This window comes from Haliotis cracherodii, unplaced genomic scaffold (assembly GCF_022045235.1).
Source record: "Haliotis cracherodii isolate W230 unplaced genomic scaffold, xgHalCrac1.p SCAF_9, whole genome shotgun sequence".
In the NCBI taxonomy this organism is placed as follows: Eukaryota; Metazoa; Mollusca; class Gastropoda; order Lepetellida; family Haliotidae; genus Haliotis; species Haliotis cracherodii.
In genome coordinates this window covers 55,621,445-55,647,372 of record NW_027266343.1, presented here as the reverse complement: position 1 = coordinate 55,647,372, position 25,928 = coordinate 55,621,445, and the positions used below count along the sequence as shown (strand labels likewise).

General features: G+C 39.5%; 1 protein-coding gene across 4 annotated transcripts; it reads right to left on the bottom strand.

The window, feature by feature from the left end:
* Positions 1-5,812: 5,812 nt before the first annotated feature.
* LOC139452253 (CDK2-associated and cullin domain-containing protein 1-like) lies at positions 5,813-23,990 on the bottom strand. Of its 4 annotated transcripts, none has more exons than XR_011652355.1 (10): positions 23,797-23,990; positions 21,265-21,391; positions 19,532-19,640; positions 18,658-18,753; positions 17,846-17,948; positions 16,737-16,826; positions 15,393-15,534; positions 14,412-14,469; positions 6,430-12,751; positions 5,813-6,380 (listed from the first exon to the last, which is right to left on the bottom strand). XR_011652355.1 is itself a non-coding variant. In XM_071233650.1 (9 exons), the coding sequence occupies exons 1-8, from the start codon at positions 23,900-23,902 to the stop codon at positions 14,418-14,420; spliced, it is 825 nt and encodes a 274-aa protein (XP_071089751.1). In that variant the 5' UTR covers positions 23,903-23,990; the 3' UTR covers positions 5,813-12,751; positions 14,412-14,417. The 4 variants fall into 4 exon arrangements, 1 of the variants encoding a protein (XP_071089751.1); XR_011652356.1 differs by having other exon boundaries at positions 5,813-6,825; positions 6,872-12,751; XR_011652357.1 differs by having other exon boundaries at positions 5,813-7,261; positions 7,301-12,751.
* Positions 23,991-25,928: the final 1,938 nt, after the last annotated feature.

The following is a 25,928-nucleotide window of genomic DNA, read 5'->3' as shown; positions in this document are numbered from 1 at the left end:
TGTTAAGTGATAATAATGTTGTCGTGTTACCTAAAGCACTAAGATTCCACGACTACGAACCTACCTGAGTGCGGTATTAGATGACGTGTTTGGTACTCCTCGGCAGGCGAGTGGTGTCGACAGCAGCATGCCTAGGGTTAATATACTGCGCCCCTTCTCCACGAAAGTGAGATGCAAATATGAAATGGTTGATTTAATTTATTTCTAAGAATACTTCAATGGCAAATCGGTAAAACTTCTAAACTTAACCCTTCTCTCGTGATGTTGATCAAACAAAATTGACTTTTCAATTGGTATCCTAAAAAATGAGCATTTTAAGAAAATTCCACGTTGTTTTTGCTGTTTGTATAAAATCCGAGATTGTTATTTTGAATAGACGCATTGTAGATTAAGACATCAATTGGGCTTGAGCCTGTTGAGAGAGTCTGTTGTGAAAGTGTTGTGAAAGTGTTGTGAGAGTGTTGTGAAAGTGTTGTGAGAGTGTTGTGAGAGAGTGTTGACTCCGCACCCGGTAAAGCAATCAACACTTCTCAAGGACTAACGGCTGACAATCACAACACAACAATTAGAATGTTAATGACCTTGTTAGCTGCCCCCCCCCCCCCCCCCCCCCCCCCCGAGCCTTGTCATTGTCAAGACAGTAAGTAAGATGTGCATGAGTTAGTACAGAGCTAGCTGATATGTTGAGTTCACCACCAAAACGCCGCTTTATCCCCTGAGAACATCCGTTTGAACGGCATTCCTTTATAGAACTTGTAGAAGAGCATAGATATACATGTATTATGTTTCAACAGACGTATTGCGAAATCGGACAACCAGAAACGCTTGTTAAATCGAACATTTCATACAAGCAACTCTTTCACAATTGCGCTATATATATATGTCTCTGATTATGTGCTTCAACAATTGTATTTCGCGCATCACAAAAGCCGTACGGTAAAAAAGACACCCATAATATTTAATTAAATGCAACTTTCTTCTTTGAGAAATATGGGGCTTTGTAAAACTTAGATGAATAACTATCATATTTCCCGAAATATTTAGACATTATATTTATATGATTCGGTTAAATATCTAAGATGCACCGATAGCTGATGAAGGACTGAGAAAGATAACGATGCAGAGAACCAGAGGCAGCCATTGAAAGGTATTCACGTAATATATGAACACACAAAGTCATTTTAGAAAGTGGCTAAATGTAACAAATATCATATTTGTGATAACACTTTCTGAGTACAGTACAGATTCTAGTAATCTTTTAGGGACAAGATAGACACAATTTTAGGGCTTCGGTGGCTGACATTGTGTGCTGGCGATTAGGTGCCTCACTCTAGGCAGTGTGGGTTCGAATCCCGAATGGGACTCAACCCCAATAAGTAGTAGAAACTGTACTTTACTAAGAAATTGTTATCCCCAAATACCATTTGTTAGACATACTATATGTTACAGTACAGGTCCCAGAAATGTGGTCTAAGGGCATGATTAATCCTGTACGGGAGTCTAACACAGCAGACCCCAGAGAAGCTCTCTAATAAAGGGGGATTAGTTTAGTTTCAGTGGTGTAAAAATTGCACTGAAATGTCCTAAATTATCGATGAACATTTTGCACAGACAATAAGGGTTTTATTGCGAAAGACCAAAATGGGTTCTTAAAGGGTAGGAACACAATTAACCATTTGTCATCGCCGACGTCAGTCGTGGAAACTAGGTTCAGGACAAAATTACCCAATTTCACAGCCTTCTGATTTTCGGAAGCCGCACGATTCGGTAGATAAACTTATATAATGACAAAGGCTAAATAAAATCAGGGTTAGAAGTAAAATGTGGAAAAAGGCTCCACTCTGTGATCATGTCTCAAGTTGTGTAAGAGTTAATGGTTTTAACACAGATTGGTTTTCTGTCAAGCGTGGTGTAAAACAAGGATGTATTTTGTCGCCCCTCTTATTCAGGCTATTTATAAACAACTTAGCCCCTACCCATAGGGCTTTAGGTATTGAAGTAAGAGTGAACGGAGCGTGAGAGATGGACAGCTGCTCGAACGTATATAAACAGAGCAGCCAAGGATAAAAATGAAATCATATCAATATAAGAAAATAGAAATCATATCAATGCAAAAACAGAAATTATGTGAACACCGAAATCACCATAGATATGTGACCCCTTTTCACACACAGGAGTCCCAAAGAGGGACAGGTCAGCCGAAATTGCCTAGGCAGAAGGCGACCTCTTAAACACCTAATGCAACAACACCAACTACCCATAGGGCTTTAGGTATTGAAGTAAGAGTGAACGGAGCGTACAGATGCGCTTTACTAAATGCTGATGATGTCCTTCTTTTGGCAGACTCGTCACGATATGGCTGAAATATTGCCGATGTGACGTAAAGCATAAACACACTCACTTTTGGCAGAAACGGAGTCGGATCTCCAAATCCTGCTTGACTCCCTGGGTAGCGGGTGTGTAGATAATAACATGCCAATTAATGGTGATAAATCTAAGCGTTTAGCCCTGTGTGTATGGAAGATGCTGTATATTATCTAATGAGTGTCTAGCGCTGCGTGTGTATGAGGAAATTGTTGTAAATCATCCAATAAGCGCTCAGAGCTGCGTGTAATAAACTTATTAGTATAATGTTAAACCCATATTGGCTTTTTTTCAAAGAAATGTAAATGGTGAATGTTCGTATGTCATAGGCCTTGATTTTATATGATTAATTGTCACGTGACACGTAAATAAAATATTCTTCTTCTTCTTCATTTCCTCTTCTTCTTGTACTTCTTCTTCTTCTTCAACTTCTTCTTCCTCTTCTTCTAAGGTATTGCACTTCGGTACTCAGGCTATACCCCGAGGATGGCAATATTGTGTTATATATATAAGGTATATATCTATTCTATCTATCTGTCTATAATATATTGGCCTTCTATTACAAGAGCATTTAGATTGAACTATCAAAGCTAAGGCTGTGGTTCAGTGGGCTAGTAGAGCACTGGGTCACCTAATCGCTAAGAGTAAGGCTATGGGTATGCCCTACAATGTTTTTACAAGGTTATCCAATTCGCTGGTTATGCCAGTCTTAACATATGGAGCTGCTATTGTTGGTACCAAGGAACACACTGATTAATAAGGTTCAGAATCAAGCCAGTACATTTTCCCCTGGGGTTGGTAAATGCATACCTAATGATGCTATAAATGGCAATATGGGCTCTAGGACCCATTGAATATTGCCCAGTGGAAAAGTCCTCAGTCATTGGAGGCGAGTTACTAATACGATAGGCACTAGATTAGATAAGTTCATTTTTATGTGGACAGAACACCACCTATCTGGAAAATGCAAAAACTGGAACTATCACGTGCGTCAGTTCTGTTTAAGTCATAAAGTATGTAAAAAATGTAATATTCTTGTGTGCTTGCCGAAATTAATTTTGAAAATTGTATAGAAAATATGGGCTGATCGACAGGTGGTTTCCTGGTCAGAAAGGTTGAACAACGCCGGTAAACATAGAACTTACCGTTTATTTAAGAAAACATATGACGAGGAAAACTGCGCAACAACTTCAATGCAATGAAGGTAAAGACGCGCCCTTGCTCAATTTAGATGCGGTGTATAATAGACACAGAGTGCGTGAGAACCCTCCTGTCGATCAGCGTATATGTTCCTGTTCTAATGACAGTGTGACAGAAGACACAGAAATGGAAAAGAACCAGTACCGAGCAGTCATCAAGTTCTTTTCTTTAGAGAAGAGTACTCCCGAAGAAACTCATGGTTGGTTGGTTTGTTATTTAACGCCACACTCAGCAATATTCCAGCTATATGACGGCGGTCTGTAAATAATCGAATCTGGACCAGACAATCCAGTGATTGATATCATGAGCATCGATCCACGCAATTGGGATCGATGACATGCATCAACCAAGTCAGCGAGCCTGACCACCCGATCCCGTTAGTCGCCTTTTACGACAAGCATGGTCGCGTTTTACGGCAAGCGTGGGTTGGTGAAGACCTATTCTACCCCGGATCTTCACGGGGAGACAAGCATGGTCGCCTTTTACGGCAAGCGTGGGTTGGTGAAGACCTATTCTACCCTGGATCTTCACGGGTCGAAGAAACTCGTGACCACATGTCACAAGTGTATTGGGATAAGTGCCTTAGCTATTCCACTGTTAAACGTTGGGCAGATATGTTAAGGCTGGCACCATTCCACTTTCCCGGCACCAAATAAATTCAAATGTTCAACCCGCCGTGATATTGCTGGAATATTGCTAAAAGCGGCGTAAAACCAAACTCACTCACTCACTCACTCAAATGTTCAAGATCAGTGAAGAAAGTTATGGCCACTGTATTCTGAGATGCAAAGGGTGTGATCCTTGTTGATTACTTAGAAAGTCAAAAGACGATTACCGGTGCCTACTATGCTGATTTTCTTCATCGCCTGAGAGATTCTAATCCCCCAAAAGGCGAGGAGAGCTGACTGCTGTAGTTCTGCTACTTCATGACAATGCTTCTTCTCACACCTCCCGACTTGCAAAGGCTGCTGTGTGATAATATAGGTTAGAAGAGCTTCCTCGCCCGCCATACTTGCCCCACCTGGTACCAAGCGATTTCCACCGGTTTCCTAAACTGAAAGAACACCTTCGTTGAAAGCGCTATGACGACAAGGAAGACCTCAAAGCTGACGTGGATGGGTATTTCAGGGTGACTTCTGAAAACTTCTTGCTGACTGGAGTTGAAAAGCTTTACGATCGATATGAGAAGTGAATTAAAAAGCAGGGAGATTATGTTGAAAAATACAATCGAGCACTTTTATTTTTGGTATGTTTTTAAGGCTGAGAACGTTTTGACCAACCCTCGTATGAATCAGTTTTTTTTTTAATATTCGTGCTTGGAACTCGTAAATCAAAAGAAGAACTGAGAGGACAACAGGATGCGGTAAGGGAGGCTCACAAAAGATCTTACTGAATGACCTAAAGTGAGTGGGATTGGTTTAATCAGTAATTCAGTTACATCACAGTCTGTTAGCTCGACTTGGCTGTGAGTGAGTGAGTGAGTGAGTTGGGTTTAACGCCGCTTTTAACAGTATTCCAGCTATATCACGACGTGTCAGCTTAATGTGGAAGGAAAGCCCCTAAGTGATGCAGGTCTCAGACGTTTACCACTTCGGTGAAACCCACGAGCACGGGTTTGGTACTGACAAACCTAGAAACATAATCGGGGTGAACCGGGATTCGAATCCACAATCATAGGTTTCTGCCGTGTCCAGGGGACGCAACTCTGCACAGCGAATCGCGGCGCCTTAGACGACTGGGTCACCCGTGCCCCCACTAGACCAGGAGGCGGTCCTGAATCCACTTAAGTAGCTGTAGCCTGTTCATCTGTTCCATTCATCACAATCATCATCATTGCGCCATCATCCTCATCAAAAACAACAACTCCTCTTCTGGTGGCATGGCATATCTGCACGCTAGTCGACTGTAAGTTGTGAACATAAATTTGAAAAAACAACAAAACAAAGAAAATATTAAATTCATTTAATATCATGTTGCAAAGAATAACAACTTGTTTATTGACAATTCTGTACACAAACTATGAACAAAGCAACATACTGTCATTGTTTCTGAAAGATGGTGACTATGTATCCCTGTAAGGCTGACAGATTGATAACACATATCTTAGAAATATCATCCCGAAAACTACAGCGCCAAGGTGAAAAAAATGGTATCCCACCAAAATATTGTATCATAATATACCAGTAATAATACATCAAAACTGTTTGGTGCTTAAAAATATACATATTAATGAGCCCCCCCCCCAATAAAAGAATTTCAACCATGGCCTTCTCCCTCACCCCCAAAATAGGGGTGAAACGATACAACAAGGTCACGATACAACGATCATGATACAATACGTGATACACATATTTACATCAAATCGCATAGAAACTTCCTGACCTTAAATATTTCAGTGCAGGTTGCAAAGGAAACATAGCTGTCGACACATATTTATAGCAGTATGTTTAAAAGTGAACTTGAAGCGCTAATTACAACACATATTGAAATATTTGACAGACACAATGCTGGTGTGTGTATGTGATAATTAAATGAGACGTAATTAATTAGTTTTAGCAAGTGTATTGTTTTGTGTCAATACAGAAGAAAATGCTTTGTATGTATGAAAACTCACAATGATGTATCGTTTCACCCCTACCGAAAAACCTCATTTGATTAATGAAGTAGTATTGTTTTGCTATGTAATATATGATTTACTAACTGGATGAGTTATTATTAGTCCATAGCATTCATAAGGAATTGGTCATGTTAGTAAGTGAAAGAAGCTGGACCTCTTTGAACAACCAAAAGTCACTGCCACTGTCCCCCTACGTAAACTCCCATACTTTCACATAGACTTGTGATAGTCGTAGAACCCCGTGTTACCTCCCATACTTTCACATAGACTTGCGATAGTCGTAGAAAAACCCTTGTTACCTCCCATACTTACACATAGACTTGCGATAGTCGCAGAACCCTCTATTTTAACTCCAATACTTTCACATAGACTTGTGATAGTCGTAGAACCCCTTGTTACCTCTCATACTTTCACATAGACTTGTGACGGTCGTAGAACCCCTTGTTACCTCCCATACTTACACATAGCCTTGCGATAGTCGTAGAACCCCTTGTTACCTCCCATACTTACACATAGACTTGTGACAGTCGTAGAACCCCTTGTTACCTCCCATACTTTCACATAGACTTGTGATAGTCGTAGAACCCCTTGTTACCTCCCATACTTACACATAGACTTGTGATAGTCGTAGAACCCCTTGTTACCTCCCATACTTACACATAGACTTGTGATAGTCGTTGAACCCGTTACCTCCCATACTTACACATAGACTTGCGATAGTCGTAGAACCCCTGTTACCTCCCATACTTTCACATAGAATTGTGATAGTCGTAGAACACCCTGTTAACTCCCATACTTTCACATAGAATTGTGATAGTCGTAGAACCCCTTGTTGCCTCCCATACTTTCACATAGCCTTGCGATAGTCGTAGAACCCCTGTTACCTCCCATACTTTCACATTGCCTTGCAATAGTCGTACAACCCCTTGTTACCTCTTATACTTACACATAGCCTTGCGATAGTTCTAGAACCCCTTGTTACCTCCCATACTTTCACATAGCCTTGCGATAGTCGTACAACCCCTTGTTACCTCCCATACTTTCACATAGCCTTGCGATAGTCGTAGAACCCCTTGTTACCTCCCATACTTTCACATAGCCTTGCGATAGTCTTGTTACCTCCCATACTTACACATAGCCTTGCGATAGTCGTAGCACCCCTTGTTAACTCCCATCATTACACATAGACTTGCGATAGTCGTAGAACCCCTTGTTACCTCCCATACTTACACATAGACTTGCGATAGTCGTAGATAAAGGAAAAAAAACGATAAAGGAAAAATATAGGCGAGACTGATTTTTTACAAGAAATGATTGACAACCAATTAAAATGTCATAGAAATAATTAAAATAATAAACAGGGAGAGTTTTGGCATGGAAACAATTTCATAATAGAAACAAAAAGACTTTGGTAACAGCATCCAGCAAACACAACCAGCCTCCAGGTGGCAGAATGCTCACTTATTTCTCCACTGAAAGAAAAAACATTTTGAGGACAAAAGGATATGATCTTGATTGTTGATCAATTATTCCAATTGAACTGACTTAATGTGTGTGGAAACTATAACACGAGTTATCAGATTTCCCCAGGGATCACAGAATGGAAATAGTGGACAGTTATGTAATGATTAACAACCAAACCAAGTATAGAAATAACATGACCTCTTCACTGGACATAACCCAGTGGATAACCCAGTGTATAACCAAGACTATAACCCAGTGGATAACTCAGTGTATAACCCAGAGTATAACCCAGTGGGTAACCCCGTGTATAACCCAGAGTATAACCCAGTGGATAACCAGTGGGTAACCCCGAGTATAACCCCGAGTATAACCCAGTGGGTAACGCAGTGTATAACCCAGTGTATAACCCAATGTGTAACCCAGTGGATAACCAGTGGGTAACCCAGAGTATAACCAAGAGTATAACCCAGTGGGTAACCCAGTGTATAACCCAGTGGATAACCAGTGGGTAACCCAGAGTATAACCCAGTGGGTAACCCAGTGTATAACCCAGTGGGTAACCCAGTGTATAACCCAGAGTATAACCTAGTGGATGACCAAACCGTATCACCCTTTGTCTTTCTCCGCCAACACTTTATACCATGATTCCATCACCAAGTTGTTACTAAATGGGACATTGTATGTTTTACAAACTCTTTAACAAACCAAACAAATTTCTAAAATGAAAAATATATTTCACAACTGCATGTACCTGAATATTCAGGACTTGTAAAAAATTGAGATAAGGGTAACTTGCAAATAACGTTAAAAAAAACATGGTAACAAAACCCTAAACCAGTGGAGGCCATTCCCAGCTCTGTTCACAGCCGAAGAGGCCGTTCGTTAGCAGCTCAGTTCACAGCTGAGGAGGCCATTTCCATCTCAGATTATGGCCGAGAGGAAACCGTTCCCATCTCAGATCACAGCCGAGAGGAGGCCATTCCCATCTCAGATCATGGCCGAGAGGAGGCCATTCCCATCTCAGATCACAGCCGAGAGGAGGCCATTCCCATCTCAGATCACGGCCGAGAGGAGGCCGTTCCCATCTCAGATCATGGCCGAGAGGAGGCCGTTCCAATCTTCATTCACAGCTGAGATGAGGCTGTTCCCATCTCAGGTCACAGGAAGCTATACTACTCAAAAAAGTTTAGGACCATCCGATTCTGTAATATCACTATAGTTAACCTGTCCTGGCATGACAGATTAACTATAATAATATGAAAACAATCAGGTGATCCGTAACCTATTTTGAGTAGAATAATATATTTTGTCACATTCAAATTGGCCTAGATTAAATTTCAGATAACCAGAATTATTGATTTCAATTGCAATAATGAAATTAGGTGTATTGAAAAGATTAATTAGTAAACATGCTCCGAGTGCAAATCGGCTCCAATAACATGACATGGTTTTCAACAATGGATACTATCTCTAATACTACACAGTAGGACTGGGACGGGTAACTCGGGTACTCAGGTCGGGTGGGTACTGAGTAGGACCCGGGTACCCACAGGTCTACCAGGACCTGTGGTTAGTCACGTGATCTATTGTTTAATGACAAAAATTATCTGGAACTCTATGGTTACACTACAAGTCACAAATGTTCGCACTTCTTTCTGACTAGCTATGCACCCATTCCTTCAGTGTATGAATGACCCGATTGTTTCAAACATGTATCTAAATACTCTCTCTCCTGACACCTACAGTGGGTACCTGGGTAGGGTCGGGTAATAGGGGGATGGGTACCCGGGTAGTAAATTTGGACTAGTCCCAGCCCTACTACACACCACCAGGTCTACTGCAGCTAAGGCTGTGGTTCAATGTAAACATGTGTACTACAATAATGTACAAGGTTACAGGTATGTTTGCACAAGCTGGAGTTGTTTATATACAGCAAATGATCACATAATTTATACACATATACAAACTATAGTACAACAAACACAAGGTGTTTATTACCTCCAGATAGTGCTCCATTGGGAAGAAGTTTTCCATTATGTGGTGGCAATGAGTGAGTTGTGCTTTATGTCACATTTATCAGAATTTCAGTCCTATCAAGGTGTCAGATTAACACAGGTTCGATCTGGTTCTGATAAACCAAGGGTTTTGAGGGGGAATCACAGATTCTGACCACGAATTGCTAATCCTAGCATCATTTGATGTAACCACAGAAATGGTGCCGGCAGACCATGGATAATAACTGATCAATGTGGGATTTGAACACATGACCAGCTGACTCTGCCATGCCAAAACCACTGGACCACCTTCAGCTATCTGTAACCCCATGGGGATTACAGATTTTTGACCAAAACATTCAGGTCAGAAGGTCGAAAAATTTAAGAATACCGTATTCGACGTAATAAGCACCCCGCTCTAATAAGCGACCACGGCGGTATTTGCTCATATATTGGCTAGTGAACAATCCCAGTTAGCACCCCTTCCGATTGATCAATGTTCACAAGACTTATTAATTCGCCTACAATACGCTCTCGTGTGTTATATGCACCCTTAATTGTGGGCAATTAAATTCTAGAAAAATATATCTGTCGTACATAAACATTTCAGGCTGTCAGCATAAACCACGAAATGTATCTTTCAACTGTTTTTTTTTCACCAAAATAATATTCCCCCTATTTCTAATTTTGAGAGCGCCCTGGGCGCTTATTACGTCGAATACGGTACATGCGAATTCAGATATTTTATGGATATCATCCAAATGTTAAGTAGGTAAGAACAAAAAGGAGGAGTAGGCAATTCAATATAATTCGTTCAAGAGGTTTTAATTACGTATACAGTATTTTAAATAATCTATTTAATCTATAGCAACAGTAAATGAGTAAACCTTTTTAACAATTTACCTATTTCTGGTAACTGGGATAAAAAAAAAAAATGACTGCTTTTCACTTCATCAAATTTTATATTTTGGGAAGAATCGGAGGATTCATAAAAAAAATAATTAAAAAAAGCCTGGCCTTATCACATGATTCTGCCGAGGCCAAATCTTTATGTATTAACACCAACACTTGAAGCAGTATCTCCACAGCAGTAACATACACGTGCATGTCCAACAACTGGCAACGAGTGGCTCCAACTTTGTGTCCCTGCCCAGCCATGAAACATGATGAGCTCGTTCACCATAATTCCAAGAGTGCCCAGCAAATAACTGGTTCCTAATTCAGATGTGAAAAGTGTCACTACCACTTTCTATCATTTGAGAGGATGTTATGCATTGTTTGATGTCATCATGCATTGTTTGATGATGTCATGCATTGTTTGGTGACATCATGCATTGTTTGAAGACGTCATGCATTGTTTGTTGACATAAATTGTTTGATGACATCAAGCATTGTTTGAAGATTTTATGCATTGTTTGATGACATCATGCATTGTTTGAAGATGTTATGCATTGTTTGATGACATCATGCATTGTTTGAAGACGTCATGCATTGTTTGGTGACATCATGCATTGTTTGATGACATCAAGCATTGTTTGAAGATGTTATGCATTGTTTGGTGACATAAATTGTTTGATGACATCAAGCATTGTTTGAAGATGTTATGCATTGTTTGGTGACAAATTGTTTGATGACATCATGCATTGTTTGTAGATGTCATGCATTGTTTGGTGACATGCATTTTTCAATGACATGCATTGTTTAATCACATGCATTGTTCAACCACATGCATTGTTTGAAAAAATCATGCATTGTTTGTCAACATTGTCAGATGCCATGCATGTTTGATACATTGTTTGATTCAATGCATAATTTGATGACATCATGCATACAATGCAAATCAAACTGACAGATTCACAATAGAATTCACAGAGAAAGAGTGCTGCCAAAAAGTACTGATTTCTTTTGTATTTACAATGTTAATAAACACACTGTGTTTACTCATGTGTGTTAGTGAGCATTTGACGCCGAGGATTCTTCACTTTTGTAACTTCAGGCTAATATCATTTAAAATGAATTCCTTTGCATCAAACATGTCATTTACTGCATAAAATTTAGCCAAATGAAATAAATAATTGGGGCAATTTATACTTGTGACCAATGGTACATGTAAAAACACCCAGAACTTTAACCCTGTCACCGATTTCATTAACAGCTGAACATACCCTGATCCAGGTCTCAGCAAATGTGCTCCTCTGAAAAACACACACAAAACTGAGTCAAGGACAATCCAGGAAGCAAAGTCATGAGCTCAGCCATCCATCAATACTACACCTGCTCAAGTGTCCAATCACAACACATCCTTCAGCAGAAAGCTCGGATCCATGATCTGGAAGGTTCTCTGGCTTCTGTCTACACACGGTGATTGAGCCACCTGGACTAGAGTTGCTTCTGAGTGGGACCAGACTGTTAAACTTAAATGATGTGTTGTTTTCAGAACCTGATTGGTAACTGGGGCCAATTTGGGGTTCAAACCTACGACCAGTGTATCCTGGCATGACAAAGGGACACAACCCTGCACACCACAGTACAGACCATAGTGTCTTGGGTACCTATGCGAGACCCAAGTTTTAAATGTGTCAAACACACAAACACATTCCCCGTGGTTTAAGAACTGCCAAGATTATCTAACTCTGAAAAATTAAGGACACAATACATAGTGGTGTGGCCAGAGAGCCCTGACACATCCCTAAGTCTCACATTGTCAAGAACACAATACAAGACGGGGTGGCTCGAGAACCATCACGCCCATTCACAGTGTCAAAAACACAACACACGAGATGGTGTGGCTAGAACATGAGACTCGTGGCTAGAGAACCATCACAAGTCCCAAATGGTTACGGTCACAACACTTGACTATCATCTTCCAACAGAAGCAACACAAAGTCTTCAGTGTCCCTTTCCCATCTTGGATGTACTCTTCTTTTATCTTGAAATATTAGGGGATTGTAGTTTGCATATAATTCCTGCATGATCACAGTTCAAGTCCAAGCACACAACTCCCCTCCTAGATGCAATACACTCATCCAGTCTCTTCATCAAAACTGTTCATGGATGTGTTCCATTTTACCCACAAAGGGGTGACAGGGAATAACTGCTTGCTTTTGGGACACTGAAAAAAAATGTTGATAAGTGAGTGGTCAGGAAAACAATATACACAAAAACCACCTTACTCAACCAGCACAAATAGGGGTGGTCTACATATATCTATTGTGTATTGGCCCATACCCATTGTGTATCGTGACCTGCTGTTTATTGTCACATACCCCTTGTGTATTGTCACATAACTATTGTGTATTGTCTCACACCCATTGTGTATTGTCACATACCCATTGTGTGTTATCACATAACCAGTATGTATTGTCACATAACCAGAGTGAATTGTTACATGTGTATTGTCCCTTACCTATTGTGTATTGCCACTTACCTATTGTGTATTGTCACATACCCATTGTGTATTGTCATATGCCCATTGTGAAGTGTCACATACCCATTGTGTATAGTCACATATCCATAATGTGGTATCACATAACCAGTGTGTATTGTCATATACCTATTGTGTATTGTCAAATACCTGCCATGTATTGTCACATACCCATTGTGTATTGTCACATACCTATTGTGTTTTGTCAAATACCTATTGTCATTGTCACTTACCTAGTGTGTATTGTCACATACCTATTGCATATTGTCACATACCTAGTGTGTATTGTCACATACCCATTGTCACATACCTATTGCGCATTGTCACATACCTATTGTGTATAGTCACATACCTAATGCATATTGTCACATACCTATTGCATATTGTCACATACCTATTGCATATTGTCACATACCTATTGTCATTGTCACTTACCTAGTGTGTATTGCCACATACCTATTGTGTTTTGTCACATAACCATTGTGTATTGTGACATACCTATCACATATTGTCACATACCCATTGTGTATAGTCACATACCCATTGTGTATTGCCACATACCTATTGTGTATTGCCACATACCTATTAGATATTGTCACATATATATTGTGTATTGTCACATACCTATTAGATATTGCCACATACCTATTGTGTTTTGTCATATACCTATTGTGAATGAATAGTCACATACCTATTGCATATTGTCACATACCTATTAGATATTGTCACATACCTATTAGATATAGTCACATACCTATTAGATATTGTCACATACCTATTAGATATTGTCACATACCTATTAGATATTGTCACATACCTATTGTGTATTGCCACATACCAATTGTGTATTGCCACATACCTATTGTGTATTGTCACATAACCATTGTGTATTGTGACAAGCCTGTTGCATATTGTCTCATACCTGTTGTGTTTTGTCACATACCTATGGTGCATTGTCACATACCTATTGTGTATTGTCACATAACCATTGTGTATTGTGACAAGCATGTTGCATATTGTCACATACCTATTGCATATTGTCACATACCTATTGTGTATTGTCACATACCTATTGAGTATTATCCAATACCTGCCATGTATTGTCACATAATCATTGTGTATTGTCACATACCCATTGAATATTGTCAAATAACTGTTGTGTATTGTCACACACATGTAGTGTTTTGTTGATTAGCCGCCGTATGTTGTAAAAAATACATTGTGTATCGTCAAATATCCACTGAGTATTATCAAATACAATCTGCATGTTGTCAGGTACCATTTGTGATTTGTGATGTGCCTATTGTGTACTGTCAGGTCCCCTTCGTGTGTATTGTATGGCACCAACCTTGTGTCAGTTGACAGAGATGTCCTCCTCACAACCCCGCTTCCTGCTCTGGTCATGGCTAAAAAATAACTTACAAGGATCACCATTTTGTAATCTTATCACAGTTTTGTAATCTTATCACCGTATTCTAAGTTAATCATTGTTTTGTAATATTATCGCGGTTTTGTAACTTTATCAGTCCAGATGAAACCTGATTTCTCTGGTTCTCAGAGTATGCAGCTGGACCTGGTTGCAGAAGACAGAAAAGATGGCCATGTTTACCTTTTCTACCAGATTTATTCAGTTCCATTTTGTAGCAAACTTGAAGCCCTGAGAACTGGTTCAGAATTATGGCCCTCAAATGCTACTAGTCAAGGAGGACAACCATCTTGGATTTCTACTTTCTACGTCCTCAGCCCAATTTATACAATACTTGACCAGCTTGTATTCCTTCGCTTCGAACAGCAGTCTCATATCTTTTATGAATGTGTTTTCTGAAGTTGATTTCGTATATAATCATATCCAAATGTATGATAAAGAATTTTCGTGACCCTAAATAATTTTTGCGACTTTTGTTTATATTTTCAAAGATTTTGCAAACTCAGATCAACTTTTTAAGTTGCAAATACGATGGATGGAGAATTCATGTTTTAAGGTTTACCATTTGAAATGAAAAAAACAACCCAAAACACAAAAACTATATAATAAAGAGGATATTCATAGTGTCTCGTGAAATATAATGTTTCTCTCATCCCGTGACGAGGGAAAGGAGACATCATTCCCCCTTTCACTCGATGAGAGAAAAATGATATTTCACTTGACACATGAAATATCCACTATATCTGCTGACAAACAAGCAGTTCTGTATTAATCCAAGACCTCATGACACACTCCTGTGCCAAAAGAGTAGTGCAATTGAAAAATGATTAAATTCTCCAGAGTAATAAAAATATTGTGGTTTGTGTTACCATGGTAACACATTGTCTCCGATTAGCAACTCACTGTGCAAAGTCAGGAAGTAGGTGTATATCCCTCTGCATCTGCTGCACCTCGTCGATATATTTCTCTAAATCCGTCACAGAGGTTGGTGGAAGAACACTGGGTATGAACTTAGCAAATAAAGCTGGTTTTAATCTCACATACTCTGAAACCAGAAAACAGGGGTCACATGACTCTGATCTGCTCAGTATCAACATGTAGTGAGTCCAAATCTATATACATCCATTATCTTCCAGAGGCAATACCTGACAGCAGACAGCAGGTCGGCCATCTTGGTATCAACTCTACTGGCAAGGGCGGGTCCAGCATTTGTCAATCTCATTAAAATCAGATATTAGTTCTCGCTACCGATAAACAAAGATCTGAGGACATCCCATTACGGGTCACGTCAGACCGACCTTGTGCGAACTTTGACCGACCAATGGAATGACCAATCAGAAGGCAGCTTTCTCGTGCTTTATGATCAGGTTTTTGGCGAGATTGCATGATTAGAAATCACATTCCGACTGTCACTTTCACAAGATCTGATTTTAATGAGATTGAGCATTTGTAAAAGGGAGGGGTCCAAAATATCAAAGTCCTCTGTGTCTACAACATACCAAATTTGGTTTTAAAAAAAAAAAGGTGGGTGGGTGGTGTCCCTCTGGAACCGCCTATGACTGGGCTACAGCAAGCTGAGCCAATAACAAGGTACTTCTTTTCTATCCCCTCCTTACATTTCAGTCAGTGTCTACTTGCTCCTAACAATTACCTATACCTTTGCGTGCATCTACAAGCTTCATAATCCAGTTGTCATCAATACTGTTTTCACAACCCATGGACCTGTATTCTGCTTGATGCAAACATTTCACATGCCTGTTGAAGACGTCACAACAGTTATAAAGAAGTTTCATCCACACAAATTGCTTTCGGTTCATTACATAATCATCCACCATTGGCTGCTACAGGATATATCATTTGGGTATGATCAAACTGTGTCTCCTAGAGTTAGTGAATGAGTTGGCTGTAGCACTATTCCAGCAACATCAGGGCAGGGGACACCAGAAAGGGGCTTCACACATTGTACCCATGTGGGGAATAAAACCCGGGAATTAAGCGTCACAAGCAAACACTTTAACCACTAGGCAACCCCACCGCCCCTCAAAGTGCCGAGCAAACACTTTAACCACTTGGCTACCAACTGCCCTGATATCTCCTAGAAGATATCACTTCAATGAAATTGCAGCACAATGCTTTGCAGGCCACTGTGAGATCAAAAGACACCCGGATGAGATTCTTCAAACTTCTACAGTGCTAATCAGATACCGGTCATAAATCAGGCAAAGTTGTGAATGAAGAGAGACTTGCCTGAGTTTAATGAGTGAAGATTTCTCATGAGGTTAGCCATCACAGGTGGTGCGATGGCGAATGGTTGGCAGCTGACTTCCTCCAAGAGAGCTGAAGCACAGTGTAAAGATTAGAAGACTAATTATCAATTGTTTCTAATCATATATTAAAAATATATTTGCAGAAATACTATTTTGCATATTAAATGAAGAATCTCTTCTGGATTTTCTCGTTCTAAAGTATAAAAAAATGCTTATGGATTAAAAAAATGAGAAGAGTGAGTGAGTGAGTGAGTGGTTGCAAGTTGCTCTATTTCAGTTCTATCAGGACTTTATGTCAGATGACAGCACAAAGTGATGCAGGTCTTAGACATTTACCACTATGGCGAAAACCACAAGCATGGGTACTGTGCTGACAAACCAGTGATCATAATAAGGGCAAATATGAACCTGTGATCACAAAAGACCATCAAATGCCCAAGGGACACAACTCTGCATGCCAAATTGGGTTATAATGGACAAGCAGGCCATCCATGCCCCTGATACAGGATAAAGACCCACTAGACATTACATCTCATAGTCAAGACTTACTCTACATCTCATAGTCAAGACTTACACTACATCTCATAGTCAAAGCTTACATTACATCTCATAGTCAAAGCTTACATTACATCTCATAGTCAAGACTTACATTACATCTCAGAGTCAAGACTTACACTACATCTCATAGTCAAAGCTTACACTACATCTCATAGTCAAGACTTACACTACATCTCATAGTCAAGACTTACATTACATCTCATTGTCAAAGCTTACACTACATCTCATAGTCAAGACTTACACTACATCTCATAGTCAAGACTTACATTACATCTCATAGTCAAGACTTACATTACATCTCATAGTCAAGACTTACACTACATCTCATAGTCAAGACTTACACTACATCTCATAGTCAAAGCTTACACTACATCTCATAGTCAAGACTTACACTACATCTCATAGTCAAGACTTACATTACATCTCATAGTCAAGACTTACACTACATCTCATAGTCAAAGCTTACACTACATCTCATAGTCAAAGCTTACAAAGTGTTCTTGACCTAGCTAGAACAGACAATGAACTCACGCAGTAAGTTATTGATGTGATGGTCTGCCACATGGATTCGAAACAGTCGCCGCAATTCCTCATTCAAGTCCTTCTTTAACTTGTTCTCTACATAAAATCGATTCTGAAAGGAAGCCAAACATATTGATGATGAACTACATTTAATGTTATTTAGACAATAAATTATAAACATGATGAAATGATTATAATTCATTAGTATATTCTTCATCATTGCTGTTTGTGTAACAAACAGTCTAGCTCAGTGTTGCTGAGTGCGATCTTATAATACTCATGTTGCTGCCAACAATACTTCAATCTGATCCTGAGTGCTGCCTTGAAATGAACACACGAGTAACAAGCAAGTGTTCAGGGGGCTCTGTCCACCAAGGATCAACAAGCATGTGTTCAGGGGGCTCTATCCACCAAGGATCAACAAGCATGTGTTCAGGCGGCTCTGTCCACCAAGGATCAACAAGCATGTGTTCAGGGGGCTCTATCCACCAAGGTTCAACAAGCATGTGTTCAGGGGGCTCTATCCACCAAGGATCAACAAGCATGTGTTCAGGGGGCTCTATCCACCAAGGATCAACAAGCATGTGTTCACTGGGCTCTATCCACCAAGGATCAACAAGCATGTGTTCACGGGGCTCTATCCACCAAGGATCAACAAGCATGTGTTCAGGGGGCTCTATCCACCAAGGATCAACAAGCATGTGTTCAGGGGGCTCTATCCACCAAGGACCAACACAGGGAATACAAGTATACAGTAACTGGGTGCTCTTCCACGCCCATATCACTACACAGAAGTAGAAGGGGCAGCAAGCCTCTCTCACCATATAGTTAAAGATGGGGACGATGACAGCCAGGGCTTGGAGATACTGATGCATTGTGTAGGAGAAACATTCAATAAACTTTTTTGAATCTTCCATCTGAAACATTAAACACAGTGAATATAGATGATTTCACACCATACCCTTAGGACCTGTGAATGTCCGGGGTAGAATAGGTCTTTAGCAACCCATGTTTACCGTAAGAGGCTACTAACAGGATCGGGCGGTCAGGCTCTCTCAGGATCGATGCTCATGATATTAATCACTGGATTGTCTGGTCCAGACTCAATTATTGACAGACCGTCGTCATATAGCTGGAATATTGCTGAGTGCGGCGTTAAACAACAAACCAACCAACAAACCATACCTTCAGAAATCTCTGTAATGAAGACAGATTCAACATGTTCAAGAAGTTAGATGATTTTGAAATATCACATGTTTCTACAGTTATCTACTGAGTAGCATTACAAAGGCGAAACAAACTAAAGTCATTTTTATCAGATGAAGTGGAAGTTAGGAAAGGTAGGAACACTATTTCTTTCCTGTCAAACATATGTTAAAATCTAAATAAGACTGAAAACCTAAGAGCAACTAGTTCTCAGATGAAATTGGAAAATTGTGTTTCAAACATGTCAGAACAAATTCCTATTCATCTTAGGTGATCATATTGCTGCTGAGGCTGTGTAATCATTATCACAAATGCTTTCTACATCAATTATATTTACACATAACATTCATATCACATTCACAATCATAATAACATGTTTCATAATGAATACACCACATATCGACATCAGCTGGATTTCTTAAAGGTTTACTTGTCTCTGCACAACACTAACATTCTGAGGTTTGCTAAGAGAGAGAACATGCAACTTACATTGCCCTCGAGTTGTGTATTGAGCATCTGGACATGTGACGTCATCAAGGCCAGCAGATCGGAGTACAGCCGCTCTGAGAACTGTTTACACACACACTTGTACACACAGCTGGAACAGAGGAACATCAGATCACCCTTGAGCTGAGGTTAACTTGTGCTGTGTCACATGACTTGGAAAAAGTGTACAGCTTTTTTATTTGAAGCGGGGTACAAGGGATTTATTCCCCCTCAGAAATCCACATGCAGCCTGTCTTCTTCATGGCGGGGTATTTGGGATTTATTCTCCCTCAGAAATCTACATGCAGCCTGTCTTCTTCATGGCGGGGTATTTGGGATTTATTCTCCCGCTCAGAAATTTTCCATACATAGTATTACATCAAGATCATGTGAACCAATAAGATCTCATCATTCTGACATGGGACCCGTGAAGATTCCGGGGTAGAATAGGTCTTCAGCAACCAACACTTGTCGTAAAAGGCGACTATGCTTGTCGTAAAAGGCAACTGACAGGATCGGGTGGTCAGGCTCCCTGACTTGGTTGATACATGTCATCGATCCCAATTGCGTGGATCGATGTTAATGCTGTCAATGACTGGATTGTCTGGTCCAGACTCGATTATTTACAGACCGCCATCATATAGCTGGAATATTGCTGAGTGTGGCGTTAAACAACAAACAAACAAACATTCCGACATGGAGGTATGACAATATCCCTGTTGTCCTTGTTGGCTTGTCTCTGTATCCCAGGATATCATAGGATGTAGTCTTAGACTCACATCATCTAAACATGCACATCACATGAACAAAGAATAACACTCAGTATTCACCTGATGAAGGGACAAGTGTAGCCCTCACATGTCATTTACAACAAATAAAAAAGTGTCATGTATTTGTTTCCCAACTTCTAAAAGACCATTGAAGATTTTTTAGAATAACAGTTGACATTCATGTTTCAAAATACAGAATTCAGCACTGTTAAAATACATCTTTGAAAATCATTACTCATCCTGTAACAAATGTTATATTTGGGACAACACTTTCTCAGTTAAGTACAGATTCTCGTACTTTTGGGGGGTTAGTCCCATCTGGGATTGGAACCCACACTGCCAGAGTGAGGCATCTAATCGCCACCACAAAAAGTCAGCGATCTAACCCACTCGGTCACCAAGGCTTCCACAAATAATGAAAGCCCGACAACTGGTAGTCTAGATCACATACTTTGTGTAATCCTCTGACAAGTGTAAATTGGCACAGCTCCCATGGTCGGAAGCTATGAACACACAATGCCATTTAGAAAGTGGTCAAATGTAACGAATGTTATATCTGGGATAACACTTTCTCAATAAGTACAGATTCTCGTACTTATTTGGGTTGAGTCCCATCCAGGATTCGAACCCACACTGCCAGAGTGAGGCACCTAATCACCATCACACAAAGTCAGCGAACTAACCCACTCAGCCACCGAGGCTTCCACAAAAAATGAAAGTTCAACAACATATAGTCTAGATCTCGTACTTTGTGTACCCCTCTCTAGGAGAATCTGTACTTTACTGATAAAGTGTTATCCCAAATAAACCAATTTGTTACATTTGACCACTTTCTAAATGGCATTGTGTGGTCATAGATCATCCTATCTGTCATCAGTTCCCTAATCAGGAGTGCATAACATTATCACTGATGTGCAAGGAAGCTAGAATGGTGACATGGGGAGCAGTCACTTCACCAATAACTACCTGTACATCTGTTCATATGATATCGGGATATAACTTCCGGGGTCCATGGTCAGGAGTTGAGCAATAGCTCCCTGCAGCTTCGGCCAGTATTCATTCTGATAATCTTCTGGAGTCAGCGTCATCATCACTGGAAATAGATGCAGGAGGAGAATCAACCTTGATCTTCAGCCTGACAAGTGAATGCTACATTTTAATTAATGTCTTCACTGGTTCCATCTTTGAGGATTCCATCACATCCCTTACTGAGGTGTGAGTGGCTTCTACCTGTCTCACTTTGTCAACAATGTGTGAAGCCCATTTCAGGTGTCCCCCGCCGTGATATTGCTGGAATATTGCTAAAAGCGGCGTAAAACCAAACTCACTCACTTTGTCAACATGGGCTAACTTGTGATGCTAAAACTATTTCTAAATGGTCACCTATCCTAAGCATAGGACTATCCTGATAACTGATACATGTAGCATACTGCATTCTCGCGATCACTTGAGCGGGAGCCTCGACTGTAACTGGTCAAACTGGTTCCATGTGAAAAATAATACCCGGCAATAGCGATCAGCTGCTTCGCTTAGGGTTATAATTATTTTAAATATATTTAGTAAAAGCTGCAACTAAACAATGCTAAAATAACAAGATATTGGAATATATTATTCCTGATTTTCAGATACAATTTTTGCCAACCCTTGCATTAAAATCCTGTAAAGTTATATTATTGGGTGTGTCTTGACCGAATCACCGGTAGATTCCAAGAAAACGTGTGCACAGCTGATTGCTGTTTCTGGCTTAGTTTACGAGAAAATACACAAGGTAATCTTAATCCCTGGATGTAAAACAAGGCCTAGCAGAACAAAAACTACAATTTAAACGGTAAATCAAAATGTCTGGTGATTTTTTTATCTCTAATTTCAAATTTGTAATGAACAAGTTTCTCATCACCCGTCCGTTTACCGGAATTCGCTGAAGGGGGTATGGTGTAATTTTTTCTGCACATAATATTCGAATTTGTTTTCATCCAAAATACTGAATCTGCTAGAGGGGAGTGCGCATTATAGTCGGGTGTGCACTATACTCAAGAAAATACGGTAACAAGCATACTTGTAAGGCTAAGGGACCAGTCGTATATCATAGGGGTAGGTTGTAGGGGTGAAGGTCACGATACGACAAGCATCATAATACATTGGCCACAAAACAATATGTATCCAATTGTGCAGCGAAAGAAAATAGTCCTGTAGTCCTTGCCAAATTGGCCAATAGTTAAGGTATCATAAGGACTAGTAGAAACTTCACATTGTTAAGGGCTTTGCTGTATGTTATCATTATAAGGACTAGTGGACTAAAATGTTAGTTTCTATCTCTGAAATGCATCTTTACGTCAAATCACATGGTTCTTCTTCAGAATTAATATTTCAGAACAGGTTCCAATGGAAGCGCTAGCTGTAAACACATGTTCGTAGCAACTATTTTTAGTTGTGAACTTCATACACTAAGTACGACACATTTTGCAGTATGTGACTGACAAACACGCTGGGATGGGGGTCATTAAACAAGTAGTAAGTAATTTATTTTAGAAAGTGTATCGTCTTGCATTGATACAGAAAAAAACATAGGTGTGGAATGACGCAATACATTGAGCACTTCAGCATCCATTTATGATATACATGGTGGGACAAGCCGATTAAACTTGGAATGTTTTACAAATTGCCATCTGGTGTTCTTTTTTTCAACGTTGACTTTTAGCAGTTTACATGGTTTAGTGTCCTTTTTGAGCACTCATATTCTTTAGCACACATTGTCCTTTCTAAACATATGACGTCTTTTGTTTGCAAGATGTTCATTGGTATCCTTTTGTATTTTGAATTCACTGTTTGCATGACCTTTATTTGTAACATTTGACTATTACTTTGTACATTTGTCCTCTATTTCAATTTTGCATTTTTTGACCGGATGGCTACCCATATGTATTGACAAAGCCATAATCATGATAACATTAGTTATAACAGTTATAATTTCAGCATGAATTGGGAGGTTGTTTCTTCCAACTTGGGATTCCATACTGATATGTGCTGCTACCATGGGCCTGAATATGAGCTTCCGAGCAGGAATAGATAATCCCTCTGATTATCAGTTTCATACCTCGTCATATGTTTCATGCATTTTAACTGGTGTTTGAGTCATTGTTGTACAAACACAAATTTGCTTGTCACTTCGACCATCACTCATTTTGTGACACAAACGATTTATTCCATCACATATAAGTCATTTCTTAAAGTAATAAATAAAAGCAATAAAATATGTAATCGAAGAAACTGACTGCACATGCAGGTCGTTGTTGATCATTCACAATTTTATTGTCATCAGTAACGAAACTGAAAAGAACAAGACTAGAGATGACGAAACTGCAGAGACACTAATCTATCGAGAAACGAAATAACCTGTTACCCCTGAGACTCGATGTTGTCAATTAACTGTGTCTTTCTGTGTGTGTACGACTGATATTGAAGTCGTAAATGGAGCCCACGAGTCATCTTTAATCTTACCCATACTCCCTGGTCTCAAGAGAGGAGCACACGCTTTCCTTGTCGTTTCTGACGATTGACTTTCTTGTGTAGAATCTGGTTGCATATCCTCCATCGGTTCGTCCATTGTTGTCACTGTTTCTGGTCAGATATTATCCTTTAAAGCATTGACAGTTGTCATTAGACGTCTTCTCGTGTTGATATCACGACCCGTTTACGCTAGGTTAACGACATCAACAGGGGCAGATAACTCGTACGGGCACCTGTCGTTGACATTTTGTGGCTGTTTTGTAAAATGAGAGTTGGCACCACATTTAAAAAAAAAACACCACGTAGATTTGACTTCTCTATGTGGCACATCCATGTAAATATATATTTATTTAAATCTCGAAAAAGTAAGGAAATAAAAAATATGCGTATGTGCTGTAATGTTATGAACACACAATGCCATTTAGAAAGTGGTCAAATGTAATAAATGTTATATTTGAGATAACACTTTCTGAGTAAAGTACAGTTGCTGTAATGTTGCTGCAGTGAATTGACATTATTCGTTTTCTGCATATTAAAAACACGAATCGTCTTGAGAATATTTAAGAATGCAAAATGGATCTGCGCAAAGTGATATTTCATAAAGAATAATATGAATAAGTAAGTCGAGTTCTATGGATGAACAACTTCTTTATTACAATTAGTGCGACGTCCATAGAACTCGTCTTACTTCATCACACGAACTTCTAGATGCCACTGAAAGAAGTAATAATATGATTGTTTAAATAAATAAATTCTTGTGTACGCACTATTTCAGCTATAGGGCCTTAATCAAATCAGACAAAAGACGTGTTTCTTCTTGAGCTCGCTAGGCACTAAATGATTTTTCATACCACCCCACCCCTACATGTATAATGTAGGTTAAAGAAAGTCTATATAAATTAATATACACACGATACATACACTCCCAGGAAGACGGAATATTAGAAGCGTGTGGACATAATCTGTAAATTCGATTGATTTTGAACATTTTCGCGGGTTGTTTTCATTATAATATTTTCAAAACTATTTGGCAATTGTTTTATATCTTATTATACATATATTTATAAATGTTCTGATACTTATGCAATCTATATCAACTCCAAAAGAGAAAATTCAATATGTCTTTGATATCATGGGAATTCCGATCAAAACATGCAGTACATGGGCCTCCCATAACTACATCGCTAAACAGCATTCACATTGTAGCATGTTCGTCCGTCTTAGCATACATTATTGTTTTTCTTTTTACTAAGATTAAAAATGCCATGAAGCCCTGTTATCAAAACTTTCATTAATTGATAAATTCAATCTATAGGTGGACACCGTCCATTTCCACATATGGTGTATATATATATGCAGATATATAGAGCGGGTAATATAAAACAGTGTCATAGGCTTATACTGTGTCGATAAACCACTAATGTTTTTACCGGCTATGTATGATACATCGATCGCGAACACTGACATAGATCGACATCAGGATTCTACAAATGGAATCACCGTATCGCCAGTAAAGAAAATATGTGTCTGATTGTGATATTGTTACGCACTTAGATGAATCGTCATAAAATATAACCCACACGGGCCCTCTTGCACAAAGGGGAGATAACCGCGTTTAGCCCATGCATTTTAAACATGGCGCGGGATGAAACCATTTTACGGATGAGATTGACGACATCGAAGGATACGTCAAGCCTGTTTGACAAGACAATAAACAACAGTTGGATTAATTATCGATTTTGTAAGAGGTACTGATATGTTTCAAGTTCAATATCAATACTGAGTTTTAGTATACGGAGAAACTGATAATAGGTTTGCGTGTTGACCGAAAGCAAAAAAAAGTTCACGTGTGACTTCTATGGTCCAGCATCAAACCGGAAGTATCAGAAGCTGTTACGAAATCAATATGCTGTCACAACATATGCATGTTACGAGTGTGTGGTATGTGGAACAACACTTGTTTCACCCAATTTAGTTTCCTGTCAGTTATGATCAGCTGATTTATTATATGATAGCATTACGTATGTGATATGTATGCCACATAGGCCATAAAGTGTTTGTGTGATGCTGTCAAAAATAAGAAACATGCATTTTGGAATTGTCGTCTGCCATATATATAGGTG